At 39.1% G+C, this 20,933-nt stretch overlaps 1 protein-coding gene across 2 annotated transcripts in view; it reads right to left on the bottom strand.

The window, feature by feature from the left end:
• Positions 1-20,933, bottom strand: part of AHRR (aryl hydrocarbon receptor repressor) — a 90,896-nt gene that overhangs the window by 11,020 nt on the left and 58,943 nt on the right. For both annotated transcript variants that reach the window (XM_061364749.1, XM_061364748.1), the window contains 3 exons: positions 3,526-3,615; positions 2,093-2,222; positions 386-519 (listed from right to left, as the gene is read on the bottom strand). In XM_061364749.1, the coding sequence (XP_061220733.1) occupies positions 386-519; positions 2,093-2,222; positions 3,526-3,615 (354 nt within the window). The remainder of the gene's footprint in view (positions 1-385; positions 520-2,092; positions 2,223-3,525; positions 3,616-20,933) is intronic.

Genomic DNA, 20,933 nt, shown 5'->3' with positions numbered 1-20,933 from the left:
TTGCAAAAAGGGAAAAGGTATCATTATTATTGCTTCTTCTTAAAGCAAGTACTTTGTGCTTACACATCAATCGTTGAAACTCAGGCTTGCCATCATTGTGCTAGGCCTAATACAAACTGAGGACAGATAGCGTTCAAAAGAGCTTAAAACACAGAAGTCTACAGATTCTTTCAGTTTCAAATGTTACAACCTCTCTTCTCCCATCAGTCTTTATGCATTAACATCTTCAGGTACTTCTTGTTAGTGCACAGCAAATGAGAAGTGTGTCTTGTCCATGGCTCTCCACAATATTTATGTTCAATATTTGTGTTGAAGTATTTTTCATATGAAGTGATTAAAATCTAGTATGTCATGAATACAGTTCTCTAAGTGAAATTATACTTACAAGGAAACCAGAAGTACTGTCCAACAAGCAACGAACTCGACAGATGAAACAACGAGTTAAAAAGGAAGAATAATCTGTTGTCATGCTGTCATTCTCTTGTGCTTTAAACAATTTACTGAGAATGTATTCTTCTCCTAGAACGACAGGGGAAGCAATATATATCAGATCACACTAAGAAAGAATGAAAATGTTCTGTAGCCAGTTGAAGAAACTGTTATGGAAATTGATAAAGCCTACTTTATGGAAGGGCAAATATTAGATTGCATCAGGTATAGATACATCTGCATATGCTTTTACCAAAAAAAAAAAAAAATGTAGGAAAGCCCTACAATGGGGTTCAGGTGAGTTTCTTCAGAAACTTTGACTTTTTCTTTATTTCCTGATTTTTTGTGATTTTTCATGATGCAAAGCAGGGTAACAGATGTTGCTGGTTTTGAGATCAGAGATCACAAAAAATACCTTAGGAAGAGGAACAGAATGAAAGGAAAAATACTAATGTCAGGAAAAAAAAAACAAACAAATTAACAACAACTGATAAGCTAATGTTCATCTGTTGCCTACTTGATTTTTAATGAAACATTTTCCAGTTTTGGACTACAAGTTGTCCTGGTTTCAGCTGTAACGGTTATTTTTCTTCCTAGTAGCTGGTGCAGTGCTGTGTTTTGGCTTTAGTCTGAGAACAATGCTGATAACACACCAGTGTTTTAGTTGTTGCTAAGTAATGCTTACACTGATCAAGGACATTTTAAGTCTCTCATGCTCTGCCAGTGAGGAGGGGCACAGGAAGCTGGGAGACAGGACATCTGACCCAAACTAGCTAAAGGGGTATTCCATACCACAGCACGTCATGCCCAGTATATAAACTGGGGGGAGTCACCAGGAAGTGACCAATTGTTGCTCAGGTTGGGCTGAGTATCGGTTGGCAGGTGGTAAGCTATTGTACTGTGCATCACTTCTGTTTATTGGGTTTTTTTTCCCTTTCCCCTTTTATTTTTATACTCTTCTCTTGTTATTTCCTTTATCATTACTATAATTACTATTACTAGTAGTAGTTTTATATTATACTTCAGTCATTGGATTGTTCTTATCTCAACCCATAGGACTTACATTCTTTTGATCCTCCTCCCCATCCTGTCCAGAAATGGGATGGAAGGTGAGCAAATGACTGTGGTGCTGAGTTGTGGCTGGATCTAAACCACAACACATGTGCATACCTTTTAAAATAAGTATTTTCCAAAAGACAGAAATATTTATTTGTATAGAAGTATGAACTCAGGCATTGAATTCTCCACTGTATTATGACAAAAATTCCAAACATTTGTTATTTTTTATAGTTAGAAATATTCATGCACCTTTTTTAGTTTGTTTTCTGTGTACCCCCTACAAAAGCTTGCAAAGTTCCTCTTACATCTGCAAAAAATATAAACTGCAAGAACTTGTACCAAAGTTTTCTGACTGTATTCCTGAGAACCTCATAAGGCTACTGTAGGATTATCAACTTTGTAGCCTCAATGGCACACACTACCTTAGAAATGTTAAGGATCAGGAAGAAACATCATCTATGGGACAATAACATTATAAATGGCCACTATGCAGCTTTCCAATGAAAAATGTGACTTTACACAGAATAGACATGGGCATAGGTTGAGTGCAATTCAACCTTTGTACAGTGGTGCCTATGTTTCCAGTCAACATATACAATCCCACCTGTTTCTGTCTGTAGTTGTTGTCCAGATAACGTCTGGGGAGGATTCATGGCCCAGTGCAGTTGTCTGCAGAAATCCTGGCGATCATCCACGTGAATGTAATCATATATGTTTTGGTGCATTACATCAGTCTGAAATAATTACAACAATTAATGTTTCATTTAGAAGTGTAGTGGGGCAGACACTTATCTTTAGATTGATACTTTACTGAAAATAATGGCTGGTGTAGGATATCTTCAGAGCAAAGACTGATTGAGGAAAGTTATTTCAGAGGCCCCTGTTTTACAGCATCTGCTTTCTGGTTTCATATCCTAAGATGATTCTTTTTATTCTTAACTCTTTTGTGCATATGCAAATGGGAATCTTTAAAAGGTTCAACTGGCAGCCAGTGACAAGTGGCATGCCCCAGGTATTAATGCTGGGATCAAGCCCATTTAATTTCTTGTTTAGTGAACAATGGGATAGAGTGCACTTTCTGTAGGTGTGCAGCGAGTACCAACTGGGGAGAGCAGGATGGCTACGCAGACCTTAACAGGCTGTAAAAATGGGCTAAGTTCAACAAAATAAAATTTCTAATTTCGAGTACCCCAGGAAAAGAAAGATACTGGCATACAGAAGTGAGCCCAGGAGAACACTACCACTGCACTAACAGGGCTGGAGCTATGACATAATAGAAGAGAAGAACAGTTTGTTCAGCCTCAAGGGAAAACTTCAGGAAGAACTTACTGCTGTCTATATAATCCAAATAAGCAGGTAAAAGGAAGACAACGCCCGACTCTTCTCAAATGAACAAGGTGGGAGAACAAGAAGCAACAGACACAAGCTGCAACATGGGAAACTGGGACTTGATGCAAGCAGGGGAAAAAAATTATGGACAGGGTGGTTAAACAATGGAATACGTCACGCAGAGGGGTCATGGAAACTCAAAACTTGATGAGTCCCAGATCAACCTGCACTAACTGGATCTGCTTTGAGCAGGAGGTTGGACTAGATGACCTCCAGAGGTCCTTTCCAAATACATGGTTATGTTATTCTGTGACTTTACAATGTATTTGTTATGCATAGGCAACCAGTCTGCATGTCTAAACGTCTATGTATAGCAGCACCTTATACTGACATTGAAAAGAAACTTTTAGCTAAATCTTATTTTTATGATGGATTACATTACTACATTACTGTTAACAAAAACTTTACAAAAGCAACAACATTACATGGAATTCATCTTCACCTGTCAGATCAAAAAAGAAATTTATCCTGAAATGACATCGTAAAATAACTTAATTTCAGTCATACTATATGTCTAATCAGCAGTAGAAGGATAAGGCTAAATAGCTTAAGTGCTGCATTTTAGAAAGCCAGTTAGTAGGAGTAACTACAAGAAAGTCATTACAATGAGAGTGGCTATGTATTGTAAATATTAGTTAATATATTTACCTGATGAAACCCTAGATAGTCCACAATCGTTGATGACGCATAAAATATCATTCCATCTGCACTCACCACCAACGCAAAACCGTTCAGTGACTAAAAGGAAAACAATATTAAAAATAATCAGAAAGTAAAGAGTAAAATGGGTATAAAATGTAGTAATTTTAAGAATATTCTAAATCTAAAAAAAATCACTCTGCAAACAAGCTGGACATCAAATTTTGCAGAAAGGCCTTTTTTCCTAACATGAAAGATGAATAACAATATGGAACATAGTTTTTCCTCTTTTTTAATAAAGTTAGGACAAGTAATTTCAGTGTTAACTACCATATTACATTATTAGGTGATTATCTACTTTAAATTTTATCATTCATTCATATCATTAAAAGCTTAATAGCAAGTGCCAAATACGCTTTTTGCTTTTAATTTAAAACATCACATTCCATAATAATTGCTTTGAATGTACATGCATTGATACATATAGATAATATAATAATCTCCAACAAGAAAATTAAATGCATGTACTGTGGTAGCTCTCACTTTAAAACTGGACTTGTAATTTAATGCATGGCTATTTTCATACACTTCTATGAAAATACCTGTGTGACATAACTGCATAAATGCAATGAATATGTAAAGTAGGAAATAAATGCTTCACTGATAGAGAATCCATGTTTAGTCTAAGAAGAAAACCTGAATTTATTCCTATGGAGTCAGCAATGTAAGGAAAGTAACCAGGAAAATAAGGATTAAATAAATAATATATAAATTAACAAGTAAGGATTAAAGGAACTACATGACGTAAACATCAAGATCATCATGCTGCCTGCAGACTGGCTAATTTTGCCTCTCTTCCCTTGGTAAAGGCGCGGTAACATATCTTCACTCCAGCAGGCTTGTATTCCAAGGTTGTTTAGATGATCCTTTCATGTTTTGAGGGCTTTCAAGATGACAGTTCAAATGGCTGCTGATGAAACACAGCTACATTATTACTATCCTTGCTTCACCTTTTTTCAGTTTACTGTTGTAGCAATGTGCCTATTAATCCTGAGTTAATCCTGAAGCACAATGAGGGCAGATTTTCAATCACTTGGTAACCAGACACACTGACATATTTTTTGTGAGCTTGGTTCTCTTTTTGGTTCCTAAATAAGGACCAGATTTCCAAGACTGCTCGAAGCCTGTTCCCACTGTGACAATGGTGGGCAGAATTTCAAGAGTTCAGTGCACAATAGACTGACCTCCTCAGAAGATTCGGCCCCAATCAGAAATGTGGAGCACCTTTGGAAATGTGGCCCAATGGGACCACAGACGGTCAGGGGCTCTATGTCTCAAAGAACCTGTTAAATGATGACTGGAGAAATGTAGTGGAGAGACTGCAGTGGCTCACCTACCTTTGGAAAGGGCTGTAGCAGCAACTGATTCAACCAAGTCAGTGCTAACCACGAGTCATGGCTAAGAATAGTCAAGTGCAAATCATTGCCAGGCCCAGGTCAGCTCTAAAGATACAGATCCTTTCCAGAACAAGGGTTATCTCTGCCCAGTTGGGTTTGTGCTGAACACTGGTTATCTCAGTTGACTCTCCAAGTGCACAAAGTTGCTGGACTGCTGCTATTTTCTGATCTAAATAATGCCCAGATTCATCCTAGCACCTCAGTAACCAGAAGACAATGTGTCAAGATTTCTACATATTCACATCTGTGCCTTTCACTGCACTGAGAGGAGCCTCCATAGATGATATCTGTCATATCCATGTCCAGTGTCAAGTGGAGACAAGAAAGCATTTTTGGCATCTTGTCTCTTTGAACTCATCTTCACAGCAATGAAACCATCACTGATGTGATGTTAGGAATTTTATTCCATTCTGAACATCTAGCAGGCCTTTTAATTTGTACAGAATAAAAATTTGCACAAAGATAACCATAGGACATTTAAGGTAGCTCCTTCATGTCTGTGGCTGTTACATGCATGTTCCAAAAGATCTCCAGTCCTGCCTGTGCAGCTGGAGCAGGTAGAACTTTAAAACATTAAAGAAATGTTTGTAATGGAAGAAATGTTCCTAACCTATGCAAATAAATACAACAAGTTCTATCTGGGAAGGCTTAACAAAATGACCATAGGATCTGAATACTAATAAAGAATCTCACATGTATCATGCTGAGCATCCTTTAAATGTGGTTGGTCCTGCAGGTAAGCTGGAATTTTTCAGCCCCTGTAAGAAATAGCTGGGGAGCACTTGCCTTTGCAAACGATTGCTTTTATGAATAAAGAAATAAATGCCCCTATCCAAAAATTACTCTTCTTCATCCTAGACACATACCCTAAGAGATGAGTTTTTACTTTTAAAATTTAAGACCTGCTCCCCCACAGTGAAGGTGGGCAGATTTTTCTTTACACAAGATTTCATTTCACAGAGCCAGAGTCAGGCTGGACCAGCTGCAGCAGGTTTTAAAATAGGAAGGGGAAATGGGACCATTTCTAAGGGTTCAGATCGGTGGACTGGCAGCTACATCTGTGAGGTTGTGACATATAAGAAGGGGTGGGAGGGAGCAAGAGGAAAGAAGAAGCGGAGGAAAATTTCAAGGACCCATGTGTTTAGGTTAGGAGAAATAAGTATGGATTTGAGGGATGTATGTAAATGAAGAGAATTCCAAACTTCCCCCACTTTGTTTTGTTCTCAAAATGCTGATGTTCTCTCCTGAGTTAAGATTTCTTAAGTAAGGATTGCCTGTTTTTCATGACCCCAAATGCAGACATCAGATGCTCTACCCTTCAGGCAGGAAAAGAAAAACCCACTTTGGTGCAACAACAACTTTTATGGACCCACATGAGGCTGTTGAGGATTAACACAAATTCCATGTGTCTAAACCTCATTTTATCTGGGAAACCTGCTGCTTCAGACACACTAAAAAGACACGAGCTGGACATGGAGTAAAACTTCCTAACCAGTGATTCTCACCTATGACTACAAATTTTTCTGTTTTTTCAATATTACCTCAAAGTACATACCCTAAAACAGTTGAGTGTGAAACCTGACAGCTGTAGTACAGAGCACTCTGAATAGAATCAGAGTTGGGCTGAGAATTTTGCTTCTCTTACCTGCTTGCTGCAGCCAGGGAGGTAGAATCTGTTTGCTAACACAGGTCTGGTTCCCCAGAAGTGGGCAATAATGGTTGCAGATTAGTAGGAAAAGACCTCTTCTGACCTCTCAGATAAATCTCTCAGGTATCATATACAGCTCCATACTAAACCCCTTTACAGTAATCCTGCATAGAAATTTTCCATTATTCTGGCTAGACTCTTAGTGATTTGTTAGACTGAGTGGAAAAGAGAGACGGCTTCAGCCCATAAGAATGAACAGAAACTATTCCCAGCGTTTTTGTTCTAAGTTACAAATGAAACAGGACAACAAAGTATATGGCCCCACTTATGATTTTAAACGCTTTCAGTTGCTGAAATAGGGTTCTCAGCAATAGCTTTCTCTCGTTCCCAGTGAAAGGGAGGCTGCAATGGTGTGCTGTGTCAGAACCACAGCAGCCATCTACCTGGGTAATAGATAACCTGGGGGGAAGAAAAGGGAAAGAGGATGTGGACCAGCTTCATAATGTAAGCATGTGTCTGCCCAAAACACAGAGGGGATGACACAGAGAAGTAAAGGCAGCTTTTCTCAGTATAAACAATGTGAAGGCAGCTTTCAGTAGAAATAATGGAAAACCTGTAACAGGGCTTTTGGATTTAGAGGAGGAAATAACTGAACTCCACAGCTCAGCGTTCATGTTATTTGCTTTATGTACAACTGGTGTGTTTTAATCAATAAGTCCACTTGCACCCTATTACAACCATTAGCAATTTTGCACATACTTACACGTGCACAAGGGGACACACCCAGCACATAGAAACACAGACCAAGATATGAGCTTGGCCATTAAAACTTTAACGACAAAAAACAACTAACTTCAAATCTGAAAAAAATACATGGTTATAAACTGCCAGTTGGTAAACCATATGGATTCAATGACAGATGGAATTTCTAATGCAGGGTAATAGCTGAAACATGTGAGAAGGCCTTAAGTATGTATTGTGAACATTTGTTTGTTTGTATTTGGCTTTTTAAAAACACTTACATGAGTTTTCGACATTGTACTTTACAAATGAAATCATGTGGCTATTTTTTTTTTTCCCCAAATGGAAAAAAAAAATGAAAGAATTAAAAAAAAAGGGGCTTGGCACCAGACAGGGGCCTGTGTTCTTTTGCAAGAACATGTACATCCAATTATGTACTCACGAAAAGCTGCACCTGCTACTGAAACAAAAAACAATTAATCTGTCAGTTCAAAGAAAGTACAACATTATTCTGGTGCCTGCAGTAGCTGGGAGATGAAAGTTATCAGTTCCTTCCATTAAGAAGTTTTCGAAACATTATTAGTCAAGAGGTTCTCTTTGGGAATGAAGGCAAATATTTTGAGGAAGGTAGGACTTCCTTTGGCAAGATCCTTTATATATCCTGATTTTTTTTTCCTGGTCCCATGGCAGAAAATCAGCCAGCAAATACTTCAAAGATATTTTGGTCAAGGTCATGGCGTAGTAAAAATAAGAAGGGGGGGGGAAGAGACAGAAAACAAGTTCCAATCCACATTTCTCTTATTACTCTTCCTTGAAATAAAGGAAAATTCACTAGCACTAGGTCTCCAGAGACCATGTTACTATGGTTACTAAAGTACAACAGTCAAGGCCTGCAGCCATGCCTTGCTTTGAACAGATTTTTGAGTCACGCAACTTGGGTACTAAATTTCCAGGGTCATTTGGCTCACAGTTTATCTGGAACAGCTTCACTTAATAGTGGATCACTGGGTTTTTTGCATCCTATGTGGGATGGGGCCATTTTCTGGTGATCTAAGTAAGCAGCTATTTAAAAACTTGGGAAATACTTGTTCTCGTCTTATGAATATTGGGAGGAAAATGCAGACAGTTAATGTGTCTTCTGTCTTTAACTGTATTGTTTAGTGGATCAGTATTTCTTTCCACTGGTGTTTTTTAGGATTCATAATTGAACTTCTCAAAAATCCCTCTGAAATCCCTGAGGTTCTCTTTATGACTGAATAAAAAAGCAGAAAAAAAAAAAAAAAACTCTTACAGAACCCTGAAATAAAACCCACATAAAAGACCATTCAGAAATACTGTATTTGGTGACATCAGAGTATGGCTTTTACTCAACGAGTACAGTATCTCTTAGCCCTCCGGACCCATGCATTTCTCTGATATCTACAAAGCAACTTCAAAAGGAATATTTCTGTGAGTAAGCACTATTTCGTGCGAAGGAGGAGCAGCAGAATTGTTTTCAGCATTCAGTTTTGATCAAAGGCTTGCATGTACTGCTTAGTTTTCAGGCAAAAGAAACAAAACAGAAGATGAATTTCCATCATTTGAGCCAGGGGAGGAAGTAAATCCTACAGGCTGAAGCCTACAGCTGTGGGTTTATATGGGAAGCCTTTCAGAGGGAAAGTGCTCAATCTGATTTGATTTCATAGGCAGCAGAAATGTTTCTTTTCAAACACAAAGAAATACATACATATGATCAGGATGCCTCTTTCACTCTTCTTGTCTTCCCTATTAAAATAAAATTCACGTTCCTGCATGTTTCTTTGAGCCTGGATATCACTTCAGCTTCCTTAAAGATCGTATGAAACTCAGCATCTAGTGCTCTGCTACCCAGAGCAGGGCTTGGCAAAGTTTTCTTCGGTCATTCACATTACCGGAAGAATTTGAGCCCTGGCCCTCTCATTTACTGTTGGAGGGAAGAGCTGTGCCATCTGAAAAGCACAGACGGTTGTAAACCGTTCAGCTGCTGAAATTTCTCATTATTCCATTTTTCAGTATCCCATCACTTCCACTGAGGAATTAGGGCAACTTTGGAGAGTCTTGTTTATGTATGTGTCTTCAGTTTAACAAGGGAGCTGGAACACTGTGGCTCGTCAAGAGGCAGCAGACAAAACTGGCCTCCTGGAAATCAGTTAGGAAAATGTAAGACACTGGGCTCTGGTAATTGTGAGCTATAAACTTTCAAGAAAACATAGTAGCTCCCTGGAGGGTGAGATTGTAATGTGTGCACACATATAAATAAATTTTAAACCATGGTGATGTTGGTTTTTATATGCTTGATGTGTAATAAGTATTGGACGCAACCAAGAACAACTTTTGCCTTTCAAGTTGTTTTGATTGCATGATGCAAAATTGTAAATGTAGCTTTTTTTCCCTTATACTTTCATTCTAAGCTAAGCTTTTGTAACAAAGCTTGCTTAGTCTGTGTCAAGTCCTTGGGCTAGAACCTCTCTTCTTTATGTTATGCATGAACCATTCGGCTTCAATAAGCCCAGCACTTAAAAACTAATCACTCTGCCCAAGATGGTACTGAGAAATGGGAGCTGAAACATTGTTTGACTTTGTATGTACAGAAAGTGGTGCAGTGGTGCACACTAGAAAGAGATACATCCCAACTGAATCCCATTGTTTCACAAGTATCAAACACTGGAAATGAGAATGGAAGACTCTATGCTTCCAGAGCAGAGCAGTGCTAATGATTAATAGCTTAAAGACAGGTTAGAGAAATTTTCTTTCTGCTAAAGTGAATCTATGGGTGACACCAGCCACTTCAGTACAAATTCGTTGTATGGCACGTTTGCTTGAATGAAATTACTAATACCAACAACGCTTTCTATTGATGACTAGGTTTGGTGGATTATTTTCATGTCTAATTGTAAAAAAGCTACGATCCTTTTCTTCCCATTACCAAATAGGATTTCATATGGGAATTGAGTATATGAATACTACTTGAGATTAATGGACATTATACAAGTTCTGGAGACTATTTATAGTCATCTAAAGAGAATAATATTAAAATTATTAACTCTAAATTGTCAAGAAAAAGCATATTTTATTTATTAATACACAGATATATGTATCATGATTACTGGATATGCTACTAGGTACTTGGATGAGTAACATGCATTTTACTTTAGCAGTTATCATTAAATACTAACATATGAGATAATCTCTTATATCTTTTCCTTTGGTCTCCTTAATTAATCATGATCTTGAATTTAAAATTGTGCTCTACCAGTAATGGACCCCTCCTGTCAATGCTCTTTCACAAATACTGTGCCCTGGACTGCACTTGGAAATAGAAACAATCTTTATATTGATTTATGCAGTTTCTCATTTAACTTCCCCAAAAGCAGATGTTGTATTCACAGATGGAAGCAAAGCTGGGGCAATATCGTATGTTCAGTGCAAGTTCAGCCCTTTCTTCTTTCTGAGCTCTGCAGCTGCTTTGAGCTTTTCAGTCTTCTCTTCAACAATTTCAGTATAGAAAATGCAAGCCTGATTAATTTCACTTGAGAAGACTCAAAATGAAGCATTAATTGCTCACTACTCTGCACTTGCAATAACAAATTTAGTTAGGTAGACTTTGCAGTAACAAATGTATTAAGATTACCCTTTATCTTCCACAGAAATAACTTACTGAAGAGTCTCAAATAATATTTATCCAACATGTTGGATAATTAGACATATGTAAGTACCAAATGTCTGGAGTTTTTTTTTCAGTGTTATTTACATGTAAGTGCATCAAGTCCTAAAGAGAAGAAGCCGTTCTAATATTCCATTCGCAGCTGACTTCTATTTGTACTTGCAGACTGCTAACGAGATGAATGGCAGACATCTCTTTCTGTAAGGAATCAAAACCTAAAAGATACAATATTGCAGGCTATGTACTGTAAACAGATTGCGATGTCCTAATTTCAGAGCACTATTTTTCTGTGTATTTAGCACTATATATCACTTTTTTCTAACACAGAACTATTTTAGAGGTGGGGAGAAGAGCAAAACAATCTGTATTTCATATTCTGTTCAATAATACATGCTGAACCAGCTTTTTAAAACACCATTTAATGTCAGTGTTGTTTTTAGGCACTGTGGCATTCCTGAATTTAACTCTGGAAACTGTCTTACTATGCATGTTACCATTTTATACATGTTTTATAACCTGTATAAAACACATGTCCCACACTGGCAGCAAGGGTGAATTCTGCTACTAATGTTACTTTGACCCAGAGAGGCAAGCAATGCTTTCTTTAAGCTATATATCAAGTGGATGACAGTGAATCTATTGTCTAGAAAGAGGTAAGGATGGGAAGTTAAGAGACAACTCATCTAACCAGCAGCAACATTGAGGTAAACTAGATTAAGCCTTCCCCAAGGGTTCCCCTTCTGTAAGCCCCTGTTTCAGTCTGACCGTACATTTCTTTTCTTCTTGCTAAAAGAAGCCCAGTTGCAGTCACTAGAGAATTCTGGGGGCATTGCTGAGCCTGGGGGAGGCAGGAAAGTTGTCGAACTGTAGAAGGGGGGGAGTGAGTTAACAAGCTGTTTGGTTGGGTTAAACCATGACAAACACATTGGGGAAAATGCCTGCTATTGGCCACCATCAGCTTTTGCAGCTAGGAATTCCTGGAAGAACTGCAATTACAATGGGATATAAAAACCATCTTATTTCTCTTTTTTTCTACTCATAAAATGTCAGGGACAGTTAAAATCAGAATGATGGTGATTTCTCTTGAAGTTCTTGGAACAGGAACAGAACTATTTTAAGGGTGACTATCTGTCCTCACATCTCCAAATCAATACTGTATCTGTGTTAATAGGAAACAGTGCATTTAATGGCCAGCATAATGCTTTTTAATAGCAGTTTTATTTTCAGTTCAAACCCATCAAATATTTAAATTTTATTAACTGGGGTAGGCAAAAAATAAAATTTAAATGTACTCAATGTTTCTCACAAAATTTGTGTGTTTTTCTTTTGAAACCTTCATTGCCACAAAACATAATCACTGCAAATTTGTGAAATGTCTTAAGACAACACACAGTCTTGCCTGGACCTGCTTTCTAGCTCATCACTTCGCTTTACTGAGAACATAGCACAGCTGCAGCTCCTTAGCTTTTCTGAGTTAAGAATGAGGAATATACTGGAAGCAAGTAACAGCTGTAAGTACAGATTAAGCTACTAATTCTTAATTACACTCCAAACAGCTGAAGACCAGTTAAGCAACATAAGATTGCAATGATCTATGATAACAGACAGGCATTATTTAAAGTGTATTTCTGTTTCATTATTTTTTTCTCTTTTACAATATATGTCTTGGCTGTCTTCAAAAACAGGACACTTCCTGAAAAGCAGAATTTGTATGGAAGGAACAGTGTGCTATGATTGCCTTCATTAGTTGAATGCACGAATTCCAGCTCTAGTAGGAGACTAAATCCTGGTGCATCTATATGATGCAGTGCTTACATACAGATATTGAACCTATTGATTTGTGAGAACGGTTGCCAAGGAATAGCTCTGAAGCCTGTGAGAGAAAAAAACCCTAATCAAGCTGAAATGGGAGAATATGTTTTGTTGGGGAGGAAGTCATGTGGCCACTGGACTGTCTCCAGAGGCACCAAAATAGCCTCAGCAGAAACAGAGGAAGTGGCTGTGAAAAGTGAGCTCGGGTGGAGTTGGCTGTGATAAACAGTCTGGAGACAGCAACAGCGGCCTGAAATTCAGATCCACATCTGGTGTGTGCCCAAAGCTTATTGATTCTTTACCTTAATGCTGCTGATGGACAGCTTCCCCATTCACCGGTAGACCTAAAATTCTCAGCTAGGCCTCCTTATATGACAGCAGGTTTGCTTCTACCCTGACAAATGGAAGGCACTTTTCTGATGCCAGGTTTGCTAGTGCAAACCAGAGAGGATGCTGCCTTTTTTCTCTGAACACCTGTGTTGGCTGCCTGCTCCCCCTGCTCTATCACATTAAACATGAACTGCTTGCCCTGATTTTCCAACCTGCTCACAGCTTGCTCCCCCGTCAATTATAATCTGTCATTTCATGTTGGAGAAACCAAATGCTAACTCTCATCCGTCCAACATGTTACCTTTACAGACAGGCAAGCTTTGAAAACAAGCACTTTATGGTGTTCCCCATTTTGCTAAAAGGCTCCTCACAAGCCTCTGCAGAGGTACCTGATTTTTCTGCTTCAAACCCATCCTTAAAACTCTTGCAAAAGTCCTGGCAAAGGTCAAGCTGCTTCTACACTGTGAGTATTGGCAGCTGTGGTTACCATTTTGGTCATTGTTCAGCAACTGTATGCTGAGCTGCACCAAAAGGAACATGGCCAGCAGGTCAAGGGAGGTGATTCTCCCCCTCTAATCCACTCTCATGAGGCCCCGACTGCATGCAGCTCTGTGGCCGGCAACATAAGAAGGACATGGACCTGCTGGAGCAACTCCAGAGGAGACCACAAAGATGATTAGAAGACTGGAACACCTCTACTATGGAGACAGGCTGAAAGAGCTGGGCTTGTTCAGACTGGAGAAGAGAAGGCTCCAGGGAGACCTTAGAGCAAGCCTTCCGGTACCTAAAGGGAGCCTACAAGAAATCTGGAGAGGGACTTTTTACAAGGGCAGGTAGTGACAGGACAAGGGCTTTAAGCTGACAGAGGGTAGATTTAGATTAAACATTAGGAAAAAAATCTTCCCTGTGAGGGTGGTGAGGCACTGGCACAGGTTGCTCATAGACTCTGTGGCTAACCTATCCTTGGCAGTGTTCAAGGCCAGGTTGGATAGGGGTGGGAGCAACCTTCTCTAGGGAAGGTGTCCCTGCCCGTGGCAGGGAAGCTTGGAGCTGAGTGATCTTTAGGTCCCTTCCAACCTAAACCATTCTATGATTCTATGCTTATTTCCACACACTGTGTTGCCCATCAAAATGCACTTTAATCACTTGTCTCATATTTAGGATGGAAATCTAAAAGTAGGGGATCACATCTCTTTTTTTGCTCTGCCCCACTGTTACATGCCACCACCTGTATTTCAAAAACCTCAGTGCTATGGCATCATCATGATCATTACAGTCATAACAGTATCACTAAGGACTGGATGAGAGAGTAGATGGTGTTTAGAGGTCACAGGCTTTTCTGTCCAGATTTGTTTGAGAAGAAAAAAATAATAAAAAAAGGAAAAGAGAGAACATTAGTTATTTGTTTAAAGGGTAACACAAAGGATGTTTTTTGCACAAAGTTGTGGCCATGCCAAATTTCAAGTCTGGATTTCAGAAATATGCCTATTTTGCAAAATGAAGAAGAGGGACCAGGGCCTCTGAAACGTTCCTTTGTGTTTTGCTTGTGCCTAGCAAGAAGAAAATGAATGTACACATGTGATAAAACAGCAAGTTACCCCTGACCCCATTTATGGCTCTTTTTTTTCATGGATACATTCTCTGTAAGTCATCCCAAGTGACTAATGTCAGTTTAAATCATGTCATCTGAATTACTGGGAGAAGGTCCATGTTTAAAAACAAAGGAAAGCAAAAGGGTTATTTGGGCAACTTTTAAAAGTTGTAGTAACTGGAAAAGAGACTATGAACTTTTTATGAGAACTTCTCATTTTGATGGCCCCATTTTAAACCAACAGATTACAAGGTGATCATGAGCTAACGTGATTTACTTTTGAAAGACTGTGCTAAGAAAGTCATCACTGCTGGAAGCTGAAAAGGAATTCAAGACCAGATAAATCAAAAAGTGTCTCTCTACAGTTTCTGATTTCTGAAGTCCATGTCTTGGTGATAGCTCTGCTTAACAACCATGCACTTCTGTCTGACTCCCAGTTTTCCCTTTCAAGTCTGAACTAAAAAATAACAGGAAGAGTAAGGTCTCTTGCTCTCACACTGAAATTCAAGCTGGAGTAGCTTTTTCAAGAGCAGAGCTTTATCAAGTACTGATTACATAAATCAGTTTGGAAGAAGGAAGTGGAATTACACCAACAAGTTCAAAAAAATTACAGGAAACCAAGTGGGAAAAGGGTTTCCTATGTTATTTCCTTTGCAGAGTAAAGAACAGCACCAATAGGATGTTTTCTAATGTATCATTTTCCAACTCCTTTGGAATGAAACTTGAAGTCTAGTTCAAACCACTGGGAAACACCTTTTGGTGCCAAAATGTGCACATATATCACTCTGTTCAAAGTAACTCCCAGAAAGCTTATTATATGCAGCCACTTTTAAGGTAACGACGTAATGTTAAATAATATGCTTCAGGTTTGCATTGTATCATATCCTGTATCCTTTGCTTAGATAAAAAGACTGACTTTCTTTGCTTTTGATTCAGAAGACTTGGGCTCTATTTGGTATTTAAATTCATGAAAATAGCCTTGCTGACTTCAGCATGAACTACCAAGCAATAACCAAAATTTCCTATTCACAATAGTGCACAAACCTGTCATATGGAATTAAGTAATAATACGTAAAGCATACTATTACGTAAAGAAATAATATGTAAAGCATGAGTGATAATGTGCTTGTTCTGTGAGACGATGTCTATACCTTACTATGCTATTGCTTTGCACCAGCAGTCAATTCCAAGCACAAATACTACTGGATCAGAAGCTAGATGCCTGAATTACCTCACTAGTCATGTTACTTAAAACTCAACTGGCAAAATTCATCTGTTAAGTGCTAGAACAAAAGCATGGCTACAAAACATGGAAGCTCAGTTTGAAAAATAACACTTCAGATGATTAAGTAGTTTATGTAATAAAACTAAGATTATTCATACAAGTGGAGAATTATAAGGGCCTCACCACCAAAACTAGCATTCAGTGTTTGTCTCCACTTCTGAAGACAGACATGATTTTGAAGAAGGTTTTGGGTTTGTTTGGGTTTTTTTTTTTGTTTGGCTTTCTGGTTTTGGTTGGGGTTTTGTTGGTTTGTGGGGTTTTTTTTAATAAAGGACCATACGTGTCTGATTTTAGGATTTTTTTTAGGATGCCAGGCATCTGACACTCTTTGTCTAAAAGTTTAAACAAGCAAGTTGTAAGCCTGTCCAGATGCCTCTGTGCAGCCTTCCTACCCTCAAGCAGATCGACACTCCTGCCCAATTTGCTGTCATCTGCAAACTTACTGAGGGTGCACTCGATGTCCTTGTCTAGATCATAGATAAAGATAGTAAACAGAACGTACAGTGTTACTGAATAAGAAACACCAGGACAGTATAATGACTGGCATCACCAGTGCAGGCCATAAAGAAAAGCATGAGACAAAACCACAGAAATGTGATTCTTGTGCCCTGAAGCCTTAAGAGTAGAGTATGCATGTGGAAATCTGTCTGTGAACTGGGCAAAAGAGTGCCTTGGAACATCCTGAAAACAACATGGACCTTTCCTGAAAGAATGTGAGCTGCTGGTAAGCACGAAAATGATAAATCGGGCCAGGTCTGGCCTTTATCAGTATTCATCAGTGAGATGGGGCATGAGAGAACCAGGCAGTCTCACTCCATTAGCATCTGTTTGGAAGCTGCACGGATCATCCAGCTTTCCTTTAAATATTGTGACATTTTGGATTTAAAGCACTGTTTTCACACCTGAAAAGAATTATGTCCAGTACATCTGGAGACAGAGATACCGTAAATCTTCTGCTGCAACCTACACGAGTGGAACAGAAGACCAACAGACATAATGAAGAAGGAAAGGAAGCCCATCAAGACATCTCCTTAGCAGCAAGGGTTGAGACAGAAATTTGATTGCCCTCCACAAGGAGCAAAAATACCTGCAGGAGAACTGTGAGGTGGTCAGTAAAGTCCAAGTGACAATTTTGGCAGGGTGCCACTTAGCATATGGGTGATGATTACACAAGAAGTGGTCAGTGGTGATGATGGGGCCGCTGCCTGACATTGTGTGTCATTAAGAAAACAAGTTCAGATAGGTCCTTCCTTTCAAAAACAGACATTTAATTCTTCCAATAGGATAATATAACACATGAAAATTACACATGCATTTGGGATGAGGAACTACCTGCGCAGCAGTGTAGACTCTGAGTCTGGACTTGAGACTATCAGTGCAGCATAGCTGGGGGGAAGAGTAGGAGGTGGCTAACAGCCATGAGATGATTATTGTAATCGAGGCTATTGCCTAGATACCCACCAGTGATTCATTCTTATTTTTCCAAGACACCGTTTTATTGTGTTTCTCCACCCCATCACCCCGTAAATTCTCTCTGGATCTATTGACTGCCAATACAATTTATTTTCCCAGTTTTCTGGATATGCATTTGGCCCAGTGTTCCTTAAGTATTTAGTAACAAGATTCAGAAACTGAATGTGGCCCTTTTCTGCCAGAAGGCATGTGGTGCAAGGGTTGCAATGCCACCTGTCTTGGAAAATACTTTAAAGCACAAAGTTAAAAGTCATTACTGTAGTCAAACAGAGTCTGAAATCTCCAAGGAGAACAAAAACTGCAAGAATGCGGTATACTCAGAAAGACCATTAACAAAATCAAACTGTCTTCCCTCTAAAGGGAAACAAAGATGGCAAGGAAAGAGTCTTCTGTCCAGAAGAAGTGATCTTAGAAAACTGAAAGAAATTATTTGCTTAGGTACCTGCTGTGTTCCACTAAAAAGTCTTTGATAACCTGGTATCATTGTTTATTCTGTTAATGCTGATGAAAGTTATTTGATTATAGCTGTAAAAAACCTCTATAAAATCTTCAACAAAAAACACATGTTGTGGCAGAGGCCTTTAGAAATAAAAGACATTTTAAACATACTTTGAAGACAGACTAATGCCATTGTTTTCTTTCAAGCTGAAAGGGGAAGTACTGCATTGTTCCAAGACTCAAGAATCACAGATACGTTATTTACCAGAAATTAGGGTTCTTGTTGTACTGTATTTCTACCTATACATAGAGCAGAGTGATCATACTCACTAGGCAAAAAAAGAAGCAAAAGGCAAAAGCAATTATGCCTGGTTTTCTATTAACATTGTGTTCAAGGACAGTATTATTCATACATATTTTGGTGATTCAGATTATTCTGGTTTGTATTATGTAAAGCATCTAGGAGAGGTTGCACAGTGCGAGGTAATGTCACAAGAAGGAAAGTGCCTTTTGACAGCAGAAAAATGCCTTTTGAGAACCAGAAAAGTGGCCACATTTGCAAGTCAATATGTAAAGTACAGCAACCACCAGCAACACTGTTTGCTTCTCTTTGAAGGGAATCACAGATGCGACTGTTCAGTTAAACCTCACAGTCCCTGATAACCAGCATGGTGAATCTGGTCGAACAACAGAAAAAAAGCACTTTTCTTCACATGCCTTAGCCACTGAATGAGCATATGAGCCAAATTCAGGCCCCAGGGAATGTTCCCGGCAGGCCCTAAGGAAAACTCACCCTCTTATTCTAGGTCAGACATGCCCATAAATGAAGCCTGGTGAATACCTTTTTATTAACATGCTCTTAATCATCCCGTTAATGATCCATATTAACTATAATCCAGGATAAAATATCTCCCATATATTCATAGAATCATAGGACAGTTAGGGTTGGAAAGGACCTCAAGATCATTAAGTTCCAACCCCCCTGCCATGAGCAGGGACACCTCACACTAAACCATCTCACCCAAGGCTCTGTCCAACCTGGCCTTCAACACCGCCAGGGATGGAGCATTCACAGCTTCCCTGAGCAGGCCCATTCCAGTACCTCACCGTGCTCACAGTAAAGAACATCTTCCTTATACCCAATCAAAACTTCTCCTGTTTAAGTTTTAACCCATTACCCCTTGTCCTGTCACTACAGTCCATAGTGAAGAGTCCCTCCCCAGCATCCCTACAGGCCCCGTGCAGATACTGGAAGGCTGCTATGAGGTATCCACGCAGCCTTCTTTTCTCCAGGCTGAACAGCCCCAACTTTCTCAGCCTATCTTCGCACAGGAGGTGCTCCAGTCCCCTGATCATCCTCATGGCCCTCCTCTGGACTTGTTCCAACAGTTCCATGTCCTTTTTATGTTGAGGACACCAGAACTGTACACAATACTCCAAGTGAGGTCTCACAAGAACAGAGTAGAGGGGTAGGATCACCTCCTTTGACCTGCTGGTCATGCTCCTCTTGGTGCAGCCCAGGATTCAAAAGGAATGTGACTCCTATATACACTGTGGTAAGTAGGTCATTACCATATTCAGTAATATTAGTCTCTTGCAATCTACCTGAAATTATGTACCAGTGTTCTCTCCATGTGCCAGTAGCAGCAGGCTACTGTTTGAAGATCCTTAATGATTATGACTTGTGCGTATATACACCCAAAAAAAACATAGGCTAAGATAGGAGACCCTCATGAAAAATTACACACTCAACATATACATCCTTTATAGTATATCCTGTACTCCTTAATCACTGAGAATGGAAATGATTGTGAGGGTGCTGAGGCACTGGCACAGGTTGCCCAGAGAAGTGTGGGTGCCCCATCCTTGGCAGTGCTCAAGGCTAGGCTGGATGGGGCTTTGAGCAACCTGGTCTAGCGAAAGGTGTCCCTGCCTGTGGCAAGGGGGTTGGAATAAAATGATCTTTAAGGTCTCTTCCAATCCAAACCATTCTATGATTCTGTAATTGCAAATGATACCTGACAGCCAAACATCTCTTTTTGGTACTAGCACTAACTAATCAGATGACTGTGTTACTTGCTTTGAAATACTAAATTAAAATCTTCTAAAGTAATATGAGGAAGGAAAGCAGGGTGCCAGTTTCCATTTCGTATGACTTATGAACAACTTGTGATACTGGATCCCACTATGAATTGCCTTTTTTCTTTAATAGTATACAGCATTTATTTGCTAAAGGCTACTATTTCATTTACATTTATATATATCTCAGAGCTGTTATTACAGAACAATTTTTATACCACTAATATTATCCTATCCCAAACAACTATACATATGTAGTCTTAATCACAAAGCAATTTCAATGGACCTTAGTGTATAAAAGGCATTATTACATCATGTGTTCGAAATGCAGATTTATCTGGGATAGACTACTGTGATCTATCTGGTTCAGTAGTTCACAGCAGTATTTATTCTTCCTCCAGATTAGTGGATCCAATTCTCAGTAAATATATGGCCCCTTTATTGTGCTCTGCCAATAGAAAGTCCCTAAGAAAAATGTTAATAGAAAACCAGGGGTAAAAACACATAGAAGGAATAAGTTCTGCACACACAGCTTCCCTCGGAACAGAGAGCTGAGGAAGTAGGATTAATTAAAATATCCCAGAATAATCTCAACTCAGATCAGAAACAAGGAAAGCTTCTGTTGGTGCCCTCAAACATTGTCAAGTAAAATAAACCTCTGTTATCACCCCAAGTGAAAAAGAACTGTAAACTGGCCTGCTGGAGCTCACGAGTCATTTCAAGGGTGTAAGGGTGCAATGTACAATTGCCAAATGGAGACTGACCAGGACTATCACAACTGCCAGAGAGCACTCGTGTGACTCTTGAATGACCCACATCAAGGCTGACCATTTGTTCAAAGTTGCCACAAAGCATTAAACTGAATATATCATCAAACTGAA

The sequence above is a fragment of the Neopsephotus bourkii genome, unplaced genomic scaffold, assembly GCF_033783945.1.
Source record: "Neopsephotus bourkii isolate Nb327-2 ecotype Australia unplaced genomic scaffold, CSIRO-AGI_Nbou_v1 NB_1248, whole genome shotgun sequence".
Classification (NCBI taxonomy): domain Eukaryota; kingdom Metazoa; phylum Chordata; class Aves; order Psittaciformes; family Psittacidae; genus Neopsephotus; species Neopsephotus bourkii.
Note: the sequence above shows the minus strand (reverse complement) of the source record. Positions and strands in the feature narration are given on the sequence as shown.